The sequence below is a fragment of the Heterocephalus glaber genome, unplaced genomic scaffold (genome assembly GCF_053883595.1).
Source record: "Heterocephalus glaber isolate CG9 unplaced genomic scaffold, H.glaber_assembly_v1.0 deba00000546, whole genome shotgun sequence".
In the NCBI taxonomy this organism is placed as follows: Eukaryota; Metazoa; Chordata; class Mammalia; order Rodentia; family Bathyergidae; genus Heterocephalus; species Heterocephalus glaber.
This window is the reverse complement of record NW_028258147.1, coordinates 33,796,647-33,808,828: the sequence shown is the minus strand read 5'-3', so window position 1 is coordinate 33,808,828 and position 12,182 is coordinate 33,796,647. Positions and strand designations below refer to the sequence as shown.

Sequence of the window (12,182 nt, the reverse complement as noted above, 5' to 3'; positions counted from 1 at the left end):
TAAAAATAAAAACACAGTCATTAGGTAGTCCAGTTATTTTAAGGCAAAGCTGTCTATTTTAAGTAGAAATCTTTGTCTTATATACTAAAATAGACTGCCCCCTTCCAAGTGTTTATGTAATCTTCTGATGGCAAGAAAATTTACAGCGTCATATTTCATCATCCATTGATCACCACTGTCTGTAATTTGTCATAAAAATAACAGGATCACTACCATCAAAATCAATGTTCTCATGGTTCTCTAATTGCCATTCTTTTCCTAGTGTATAAATCAGTGGCTCTTAAATTTTAATATAAAAAGAATCGGCTAGGAAAGTGAACGAGGATCTCTAAGACTAACCCGGGAGTCTTCAGCCACTAGGTGTGGGGATAGGCATAAACCTCCCCTATAAACAAGCCTATTAAGTGAGCTACTCTCTGATAAACATTGCTAGGTACATTTAGGTATGGAAACCAGTAATTGCAAAGGCCACCTAAACAATAGAGACAATATCTCTAATCTGACTTTAATCAAATATTCTATACTGTATTCCCAAATGCCTATTTACCATTTTCTCCTCAACCTAAAAATATCCACAGCTGAATTCCTCATTTCCCCCACTGCTTCAATGATTGCACTCCAACATTCACCTAGTTGCTTGAGGCAGACACTTGAAAGTCTTACTTTATTCCCGCATCTCTATTATATTCGACATCCATCCCATCATTTCTCTTCCTAAGTATCACTCAGCCTCCACCCACCTTCCGTTTCTGTTCCCACTGAATTTCATTTCAGGCTTTCATTATTTTTCAGTCTCCAGTTTTGCTATTCTTTTACCCAGAGGTTTTTTTTACCATTAGTGTTCTTTTAAAATGCCAATCTGAGCATTGTCACTCCCTGCTAAAAATCTTTCACTGGCTGTCCACAGACTTAAACTTTTGGTAGACTTTATGGCACAGGCTCCTTTTTCCTGGGCTGTTAGTCTCATCTGTTCTTTACCTTTTCCCCTCCAACGTAGCCTTAACAATCATTTCTTGTAGGAAACCTTTGCTGAGTGTATCTTCCCAAATATCCTTTCTGTCTATTCCCATGATATTCCATTCGTGTGTGTGTTACACTTGGAATATTTTACTGAAATCTTTTGCTTTTCCACTTCATTAACCTGGGAGGTCCTTGAAGTCTGCTTTTAACTTTTCTTCACAATACCTATCTCTTAGAAAACAGTTATGTAGTGAATAAATCATATACCTGAAATAGTTTTATATGTTTTTTTAAACCTACATTTATTGTTGTAAAATTGTATTTCTTTATTGTCCTCTTTATAAACTTTGAAGTAAATCCTTTGTAAAAGAAATGTAATTTAAAAATTCAGAATAGCTTTCAAAATCATATAATTTGAAGACACAGTGTTTCCTTTGTAGCTAATAATAATGCTTAACAATAATAAAAAAATTTTACTAAATCACAGAATACCCTGAATTGTGTTTAAGGTAAAATTCATACATGAGAAGTTGTACAGTGTCCTTTACCTATCAGTACAGACTGTGTATGTAAATGTGATGTAGAGCTGACCAAAAAATGGAAGTTACTCATCAGCAAGGATATGCAGCATCACACTTGTACACTAGTCTTCCTTTATCTGCAGTTTCACTTTCCATGTTCTCATTTGTTCATGGTCAACTATGGCCAAAAAATATTAAATGGAAAGCCAGAAATAATTCATAAGTTTTATATTACACACCATTTTCAGTAGCCACATGAAATCTTACATCATCCTGTCCAGTATATGCATTTGTCCAGTGTAGCACAGCATATATGCTACCCACCTGTTAGTCACTTAGTAGCCATCTCCATTATCAGATTGATTGTCCTAATACTGCTATGCTGTATCTATGTAAACATTGTTTTATTTGATAATGGCCCCAAAAACACAAGAGTAGTGATGCTGGCAATTTTATAACAGTATGTTTTAATTGTTCTCTTATACTGTTAGCTGATCCTAATTTACAGATTCTTTTTTTTTTTTCAGTACCGGGGATTGAACTTGGGTCCTTGCACTTGTGCAGCAGGTGGCGAAACCACTGAGCTAAATCCCTGGCCCTATAAATTTTATCATAGGTATATATGCATTGGAAAAAAACATAGCATATATGTGGTTTAGTACTATCCATAGTTTCAGACATCCAGTGGAAGTCTTGAAATGGTTAACATGCATCCCTGTGGACAAGAGGAAACTACTATACTGGTTAGCATCAGCTGACTGCTGAGACAAAAGTGTGGGCTCAACCAGGGATTTCGCTCAGTGGTGCCACCGCCTGCCTCCCAAGTGCAAGGTCCCAAGTTTGATCCCAGGTACCCCCCCCAAAAAAAGTGTGGGCTCAGACATTTCTTAATCTGTGTAACAGTCCAAGACATTTCCATTTTGAGTAGGTGGAATGAGGGATTTTCTCCCCACAGTCATTCAAAGACCCTGACAGAGAGATGTTCCATCTTTAACAAAGTAGCTTCCATGTTTTTCCTGGGGATTATCTCTATTTTACCCAACCAGTCAGAAAGGCAAAACATGGAAGAATAAATTTGGAAAGTTTTTTAAGCCAGTCTTAGAAATGGCATAGATTTCTTGTGCACATATTCTGCTGCTCAAATAGCCATATCTAGCTACAAGCAACATTTCTACCCTACAACATTATTGTGAACAGTTAGCCTTCTCTGCCACAAGTATCTGTATTCAGCTAGACAATATAATGCATTGTAACTCGTAAATTCCACAGTATAATGTGGAATCCAAGACTAATTTATATGCATTTCACTGTAATTAAGAGGAAAGCTTTCCCATTTTTTTACACATTGTACCATCAAGTATTATTAAATAATTAACTCCTTTTTTTTTTTCCAGTACCAGGAATCAAAACTCAGAACTTTATATTTGCCAGGCAGGTGCAGCACCACTGAGCTACATCCCTGGCCCTAATTAACTCATTTTTACCTCATTAATATTTCCATAAATTTTTTTGTGTAATAAGAACAATTTCTAATAAGGTGAAGTTAACTGAATTGTTCTACTTGTCATTTGTTTATTCTATGATAATTTTTTTGATAAGTTACTAAAACATGTTCTATATTTCCCTAATTGAAGACAAAATATAAGCTAATGCCAATTTTCAAATGAACATTCTTCTATATTGTTTAGTTAATATCAGTGATATTTGATAACCAAAAATAACCAGTGATGTTAATGAGTAAAGCACAGAGCTACTATTTACTATAATTTCTCTTAAAGCTATCACAAGCTGTGTTTCAGAGCTATTAAATTGAACTGCCTGGAAAGTTTGTAGATTATATCCTTGGTAACATTCATCTTTACACTGGAAAGTAGCTTTGAGTGTGATCATTGGCAAATGTAGTTCCATTGTACTCAAAGTGGTCTAGATTAAGCAGAAGGCAGAACTATTTGGCAATTTTTACTAAATGGTAATTGAATTTTAAGGACTATGTTAGAAATAGAGTTTGTTCTCTTGAATTTTCCCCAGTAATAAAAGTAATTTATGTAATTGAATGCTACCTAGTGAAAAAATAAAAGTTATGAAACATGAAACAAAAGCTAATTTGCTTATGCTTAGAATAAGTTTATATTGAACATTGTTTTTAACTTTGAAAGCTCATCATCCTCTGTGGACAATTAAACATGGTGGTCCATATCTTATTCTACTCTCTTCCTAGCAAATGTTACCTTCTCCCAAGGTTTTCATAAAAATAGATTTCTCCCTCTGGACTATAATTTTTTTTTTTTGTAGCTCCGTCTCTTGTGTATTGGGAGGTCTTTTTGAAAGCACCTCCAGTATATGGCAAAACCAGCTTAATCTTGTATCTAGAAGAACTAAAATCATGCTCCCCCAAGAGTACCTGGTTCTGTTTTCCCTGTGTCTATAGATTGGTTCACCAGCCAACCAAAGAGTATTCAAGGCAGAAACCTGGGACACCAACTTTGACATTTCCTTTTTCTCTGTCTCACCTCCCAAACCTTGAACATTTTCCTGTCTTTTAATTGCTGTTACTACCACATAGCCTTCATTGCCACTGTCTCTCACTAATACTCTACATACAAGCCTCTTTCTTAGATAATCTTCCTTCCACTCATACCCTATCCAATTTGTTTTGTTTTTCCACACTTAGAATAATCTCTTCAAATATGATCATGAGAACCTGTCCTTCCTATCCCCAATCCCAACTTTTCATTGACTTTCTATCACTCTTAAACTGAAGATAGAAGTGTTTATAAAAAGTCCTGTATATCTAGGCCTCTTATCAGTTTTTGTAGCCTCATATCCTGCTGTGTTTCTCCCCTGGACTGAATGCTCCAGCTACATTAACCTCTGTCTGCATGTCTTTCTCTTCCCTTTTCTCCTATCTAATTCCCACTCATTCATAAGATGTCCATTTCAGGCATTTCCTTGGGTCACACTCTATCTTTCCTGACTGGCATTCTTCAGCTTATCATGGTACTTCTGACAGTAGTGGGGTATGTGTGTGTGTGTCTGTCTGTCTGTCTACTTATTCTTATTAATGTCTTTCTTCTTCTTCCTAACTGTAAGTTCCATGAAGGTGGGAATTATGTCTGTTTTTTCCTTTCATTGTATCATTACTGCCTGACATTATAATGGCACATAAAAGACATTCAGTAGATATTTACTAAGTGACTGATATGATACAATCAAACCAGAAATTGAAAAAGATTTGTAGTGAACTCAAACACTGCCTGATTCCAAAGAATGATCTTTATACTATTCACCACAGCTAGCATTTTGCATGGCAGTAATTAGAATATTTGAAGAACTGTGTGGAGAATGTATTCCAGATATACTGACAGATTATAGAAAATGATGTAACAACTGATTTCCTGATTTAGCATGAAGACATAATTTCTAACATTATAATTTTCAAATAGTAAAATAAATTACTTGGAGGAAAAAATGAATAAAAATGAACTTTTTGCTGTTATTTTCACACTAAAATTACCCTAGTGACTTTTTTCTTTATTTTAATGATTTTTACATGATTCTAAAGTATCCTATCTATGTGAAAGAAAATTCTAATAGCACACAAGGGAATTAGCATCGTTTTTCGTGATAGTAGGATTCATCTAAATGCTGTTTTATAATGTTTTTCAAAATTAATACATGTTATAAAGCTTTCCATATCAATAAGTATATGACTACATAGTCTTCTAGTTATATAAATATATTCCATTGTTGACTGTGTACCATTTTTTCTTTTTTCCATTATAAATTATTCCTTAAGGCATATCCTTGTATACCTATACATTTATTATTTAAGAGAATTTTTAAAAGTGAAATTACAAGAATACACTTTCAATCAAAATTCTACATTTCCTAAGTATGAGTAAGGTCTAATATCTGTTTCATGTTTATTGGACATTTGTATATTTGTGACTTGTCATATCTCTTTTTCTGTTTTCTCTGTAAAGACTTATTTAATGACCTACCATATGGCCTATCCTGATGATTTTAACATGTGCATTTGAAAAAAATTCATCCTATTAGGATTTTCTTTTGTATGGGATTCTAATAGCATCTATGGTGTTTAAATTGTTTGTGTCTTTACCGATTTTTATTATCTAGTTCCATCAGTTGGTGAAAGATAGATGCTAAAATTCCCATTTGTGAATGTGGATTTGTATACACCTCCTCCTTAATGGTGTCAGGTTTCTTAGTGTATTTTGAAGTTTGGACACTAGGCTTATACACCTTTATGTCTTTCTGACTCTTCTAATTATAAGTTTTCTAATTGTGAACCAGTCTCTCTACGACATATCTTTTCTCCTACTCTTTATCTGATACTATTATAGCATTTCACCTCTTTTATATTGTTTGCATGTGTTATAGATTGAATCTTTTTTATCTCTTCTAATACCCTCCACCTTCTAGTATTTTTATAGTTCTGCTTTTTAACTGACCAGTGCTTTCAGACAGTGTCAAATAAGACTTGTTGTTATATAGAATTGAGTTTTGACATTTCCAGTTTTCATAATAGGTTTTTTAAAATCTCTAGGAATCTTTTTTTTTTTTATTCGTGCTTAGAATCAAACCCAGGGCCTGACACAGGCTAAGCAAGTGCTCTACCACTGAACCATACCCCAACCCTTTTTTTACTGTAATTTTAAATTTTTCCGTAGTTATTTATCTGCTTGTGGTTTACTACTTTTTCATGCGTTCTTCAGTTTTAGTCACAGTTTCCTGAAACACTATCCACCTCATCCAGATTTTAGTACTATCATGTAAGTTCACATTAATTTGTTTATTTCAGCACATAATTTATTGAATATAGAGCTTGATCTAGGCCCTGGGCCTAGAAGAGAAGATAGGTTAAAATATATATACCAACTTTGCCCTTCAGTAAGATTAGTTTGAAAAACATTGCATTTTCTTTGAGTTCTTTTAATTTTCTCTCTACATATTCCTGTATCATTTTCAGTTGAAATGTATCATTCACAAATTTTTGTTAACTACACCAGTACTGACCTAAGTTTTTTTTTTGTTTTCATTTTTCAGTTCATAAATTTTGTCTATCATTTAAGGATCTTTTTGCTTTTGGTTTAAAATAGTTCTTCCCCTTTGGTCTTAACAACAGTTTGGATCTCAAAAGGAATTATTCTCCTTATGTGGCCACTGAGTCTTTAAAATAAACACTTTTTTTGTCGAAAGAAATGTATTTTTTTTTTTTGCTAATCTTGATTCTTGCTAGAGTTCTTATTAATATTTTGCTTATTGTCTCTCATCTGCCTCTTCAAAGAGCTCCTTATCTCGTTGGTTAAGTATTATTTGATTTCCACATGTTATTTTCCTTTTTGCTACAACAGCTTTTCTGCAGCTGTCATTGGAACATTAGAGAACCCTATTTACCCTATTTTAATATTTGGGAATTTGATTGACAATAAAGATAATCTAGTTCAGTGGGGGAAAGGATAATTTAATGGTTGATTATAATATAAGTGGCTAGCCAGCTGGAATTAAATTAAGTTAGAATACCAAATGGTTCAGGAGAGAAAGAAAGGAGGACCAAAAAAAATGAAAGTTTATATTGGAAGGATAAGAAACATAAAATCAGTCTGTCAATTTTAGAAGATCCAGAAGACATAGATGTAAATTCAAGGACAGAGAAAAACCTTTGACTTTCTAAGAAACCAAGAAGCTAAAGAAAAGGTACACTGAAGTATATTGAATTTTAAAATTTTTATTGGTAAATACACTATAAACAAAGTCCAGATGAAATTGTTTTATTTGAAAATATTAGTTAATATTTGCTATAAAAACCTTTAAATTGACAAGAAACTAATCCAAAGAAAAATGAGCCAAGAATCTGGATAGGTAATTCATTGAAGAGCAAATCTTGATGGCCAAAATATACATAAAAAGGTATTTGAACTCATTAGTTGTCAAGAAAAGTAAAATAACTGGGCCGGGGATTTAGCTCAGTGGTTTCGCTGCCTGCTGCGCAAGCACAAGGACCCAAGTTCAATCCCTGGTACCAAAAAAAAGTAAAATAACAATGAGCTATCACTTCTTAAACATTTAAAAGAAGTGTAACATTTACCACCAGAGAGGAAACTAGTACAGTTCACTGTTGCTGCAGAAATATAAATTTTTACAACCTTTTTGGAAAGCCATCTGGAATTATCTTTTAAAAACTTGACTGTCCAGAGGCCAGGGATTTAGCTCAGTGGTGCCTCCGCCTACCTGGAAAGCACAAGGTCCTGAGTGTGATCCCCGGTAACCCCTCCTCTCCAAAAAAAACCTGGACAGTCCGTAGACTGATTGCTAAGATCAATTAACAGACAAAGAAGATGAGAGGGCAAGAGAGACAAATAAATAAAGATCCTGCTGTAAAAATAGAATATATGATATGCCATGTATACCTTTATGTGCAATATACATGCTTGTATATTTACAAGGACTTAATAAGACAAGGAACTTCTTTCAGCCTAGCAAGTAGTAAATACAAAATGATTGAATCTTTTGGAACTCTTCTAAAAATCTTTTAAAATAGTGAATATATTGGTGCAGCTATAATTAAATGTTGTATCAGTTCTCACAGCCTATTTATAAGGTCTTTAAGCACTTTTTCAAAAGTACATTTTAATCAACACATTCATTTTGTAAATAAACAAGATCCAAATGAGACATTTTAATTAGATGTTTTGTCATTTACTATTACAATTATTAACCAGATTTTTAAAAGTTAGCAGTTTATCTTGAGTAGAATAATTTAGACTTAAATTTTGCCTCCTTTTAACATAAGTTCTGCTAACTAGTGCTTTAAATTTTATTTTAGTCTGCCATTCTTTAAAGGCTTAATGCTTTCTCCTTTTTCTCACATTCTCCTTTAAACCTATTAACTAAAGCCGCATTTTAAGAAATATGATAAGGTTAATCTAGGTAAATTGTGTGCTCCTGCGCATAGTTTGTTCTGCTGTTTCTTAAGTTCCTAAAGTAAATTAATGCTTCCTCACCATAATTTCCTAGGTAAAGCCCTCATTTCTGTCATGGGTCATTTTATAAGCCGTGAGACAATACTAAGAGCTAATCCTAGCCTGTATTTTTAGTCGTATGTTAGTACTGAACTTCTTTGAAACTTGTCAAATTTGGAACTTGACAAGAAAATTTTTCCAGGTCCTCATGGTTTGTGTGGTACTCAACAAGCAAACTATTAACTTGTCAACTGTTGCCTCTTGACTCTATACCATTTCCAGCCAAAACTGTTTGGTACTCATTTAGAACTCAGCATACCACCTAGAACCAATTAATGAGTACCAAGGTACCACTGTATTGATATTTCCACCTGCCACACACTACTTCAAACATATTCACATATTCACAGGAAACCAATATGATAGATAGTAATTATCCCCCAAAAGACACTGAAATACAAAGAGGTTAAGTAATTTGCTTTTCTGAAATTGATGACATTTTATAAAATGAACATGGCAAATTAATTTTTCTTAACCACAAATTCCAATAGCTGCTAAAAAAAACCAATAAAGGATTTCTTCACCTATCTTCATATCAATCAATATCACATTTTAAATATCAATACACTTGCCCATCAACTGGAGACTGGATAAAGAAGATGTGGTTTTTTTATAAAATGGAATACTACTCAGCCATAAAGAAAGAGAAATTAGGGACATTTATAGCTAAATGGATGCACATTGAGGACATATTCTTAAGGGAAATAAATAGGACACACATGTGTAAATACCAAATAGTTTCTCTGGTATGAGAAACTGAAAGTGTAAATAAGGACTAAAATGAATAATTGATAATGTGAAATAAGAAAAGGACCAAAGTAGTAGGGGAAGTGGGAGGGGTAGGGGAAAGGAAAAAATATGAGGGGAAAAAAAAGTGGAAACAAAGCCTTTGTGAATAGGAAAGGGTGGAAGGGTTGAAGGGAGGGCAGGGGAATGGAGAAAAAATAACCAAAATACATCATGTAAAGGTGCAAGTTCCCAATGATGATTGTAAATGTATTGTATACCTACAATGTACCAATAAAAGAATTTAAGAGGAAAAAATAAATGAATAAATATCCTTATACACTGGTTAAGTTTTAAGAAACCACCATGTTATATGTTGCCATGAGAACTAGGAATATTCAAGTCAAATCTTTTTTAGGAGCAGTCGTAGGAGAAAACATTTTAGTACTTATCTCTAATTCTTCTACAAATGTCTATTCAAACAAAGAATTGCTTTTATATATTAAAATGGCTTTCAACTGATAAAATCAGTAGATTTGCTAAATTTTAATACCATATATTTTAGAACCAAAAGTTATACCTAGCTCTTTCTGAGAAATGTAAATGCCTGCTTTTATATGTACATATAAACTTCCCATACAGATAGAAAATTTAGGTTTCTGGTACATATTGGAAGTATACAGAATTTAGAAGACAGTCTATAGGACTTGAAGAATGTGAAATATTGCATATAGCCCATGGTCTTAGTCAAAGTAATGGCCTATCAGTATACTGAAGTCCATCTAGCACCATTTCCTGAAATGCACTTGAATGCAGTGTTTTTCACTTAGATTTTTCTTCAACTTTGTAATCTGACCCCCTTTTCCCACTTTACTGTACTTTCCATCTCCCCAAACCACAACATTCTGTCATACAACTTTAGAGACTCACAGAAGTCTCTCAGTTACACTTCTGTGCCTTTCAGGTACTATGGTTTCCTCAGCCAGAAATGTACTTCCTTGGGCTGAGGATTTAGCTCAGTGGTTTTGCCGCCTGCTGCGCAAGCACAAGGACCCGAGTTCAATCCCCAGTACCAAAAAAAAAAAATACTTCCTTAATCTTTATTACATGTCATACTTTCCCCTATTAAACTGCCAAATACAGAGCCATAATATGATTGAAGAAAATCTTGTGTAGAAACTTTCCTCAGCTATTTGTATTTGAGCTATAAAATTTTATAGAATAATCTATGGTGAATAATTTAAATTTACCCTTTTAATGCACTTAAGAGATAGTGTGTGATTATGGAAAGAAAACAGCTTTGGAATCACAGGAAAGGTCAAGTCTTTATATGAGTAAGTCATATTACTTCCTTAAGTCTTAATTTCTCTACTTAAATAAGAAGTGAGAAGATTGCTGGAATGAACACATTAAATAATGTGTGTGAAGCACTTAGCACAGTAATTGGGTATATTAGTTCATTGTCTTTAACAGGTTACATTTTTATGGCTCTGGCCATTATAATAACATCCTTCACTTGGCCAATTTATAACTGTTCAAACTAGGAAGGCAACCTTTTTTTTAGTTATGCCAGATTTTGGCTTACTTAATACAGAATTGATGCCTGATTCAACTATAAACATTTATAACTCAAATCCCTTAGGGAGTTCTTTCTACTTTCGAGCTATTGAATGATTTTTAGGGCCTGCAATTGGCATTTTTACATGTTTATAGTGACTGTATAATCATCTCACAACTTGACACCAGTGAGGCCAATTGCAAAATTACATATTCAAAGAGTTAAGAGGCTAACTGAAGCCTACAATCAACAAATATTTTAGTAAATTCTAAAAGTGATGTGAGTCACCTGTTTGGTTATTAGAAGTTGGTGGGAATTTTGAGATATTGTTAGATACTGACACAGTTTTAAGCCACTGTACATTTAAAAAGTTTAAATTCTGTATTACAGTATATTCGTTTGCAGTTACTACTTTTTGGTTTTTTGAGACAGGTTCTCAATATGTATTTCAGGCTGCCCTTGAACTCACTGTGTACCCTAAGCTGGCCTCAAACTCGTGGAATCCTCCTGCCTCAGCCTCCTGAGTGCTAGGATTACAGGCATGTACCACCATGCCTGGCTACAGTTACTAATTCTATATAAATACCATACTTTTTTCTTTAGATGACTTATGTCTTGTTTATTTTGTTATTATGTAACTTTGAAAATATCATAGTTTCTAGTTTTTGAGAGATACCCATTCCATTTTTCTTAAAGACTGGGACAGGGAGAAATTACTTGAAGCTTGGATGTCCAACCCAGAGAACTGCTGCCAACGATCAGGTGTTCAAATGCCAACTCCACCACCAAGTGGGTATAATGCCTGGGACACACTCCCTTCTCCAAGAACTCCAAGGACTACACGCTCTTCTGTCACCTCTCCAGATGAAATCAGTTTATCTCCTGGGGATTTAGAAACCAGTTTGGTATGGTTTAGTACTTGATGTACTTCCCATAGCTTTGTTTTTAGTCTTTTAGCTTTTCAAGTTTTTAATATTATTCCATAGAGTGTCTAGTTGTGTTCTTATAGTTGACTCCCTTATCCTCCTCTAAAGGTTCACTTACTTTCATTCTCTGATAGATCCTTGTTATCGCAGACTATTTTTGTAGTCTTTGAACTATAGATTTAAAAAGATTTTCTTTTCTCATTTCAAAATAGAAAACAAAACGATTTGGGGGAAACCATACACTTACTAATTTTTACTTAAAATATATTCAAAAATAACATACTAGAATATTAAAAGTTAACTTTGTGATGTACACTTTAAGCTGAAAATACAAAAACATTTTATAATTTCTTAAAAGCTACAAACTTTTAAAGATTTACAATACAATGATGATCATATATTTGTTTCAATAAAGTTTCTGGAGTTTCTTATCCAGATGCATTTCCAT

General features: G+C 33.6%; 1 protein-coding gene across 9 annotated transcripts in view; it reads left to right on the top strand.

The window, feature by feature from the left end:
- The window catches only part of Ankib1 (ankyrin repeat and IBR domain containing 1), a 190,556-nt gene that overhangs the window by 105,955 nt on the left and 72,419 nt on the right, over positions 1-12,182 (top strand). For all 9 annotated transcript variants that reach the window (XM_021242588.2, XM_004862370.4, XM_087204472.1 and 6 more), the window contains one exon: positions 11,505-11,713. In XM_021242588.2, the coding sequence (XP_021098247.2) occupies positions 11,505-11,713 (209 nt within the window). The remainder of the gene's footprint in view (positions 1-11,504; positions 11,714-12,182) is intronic.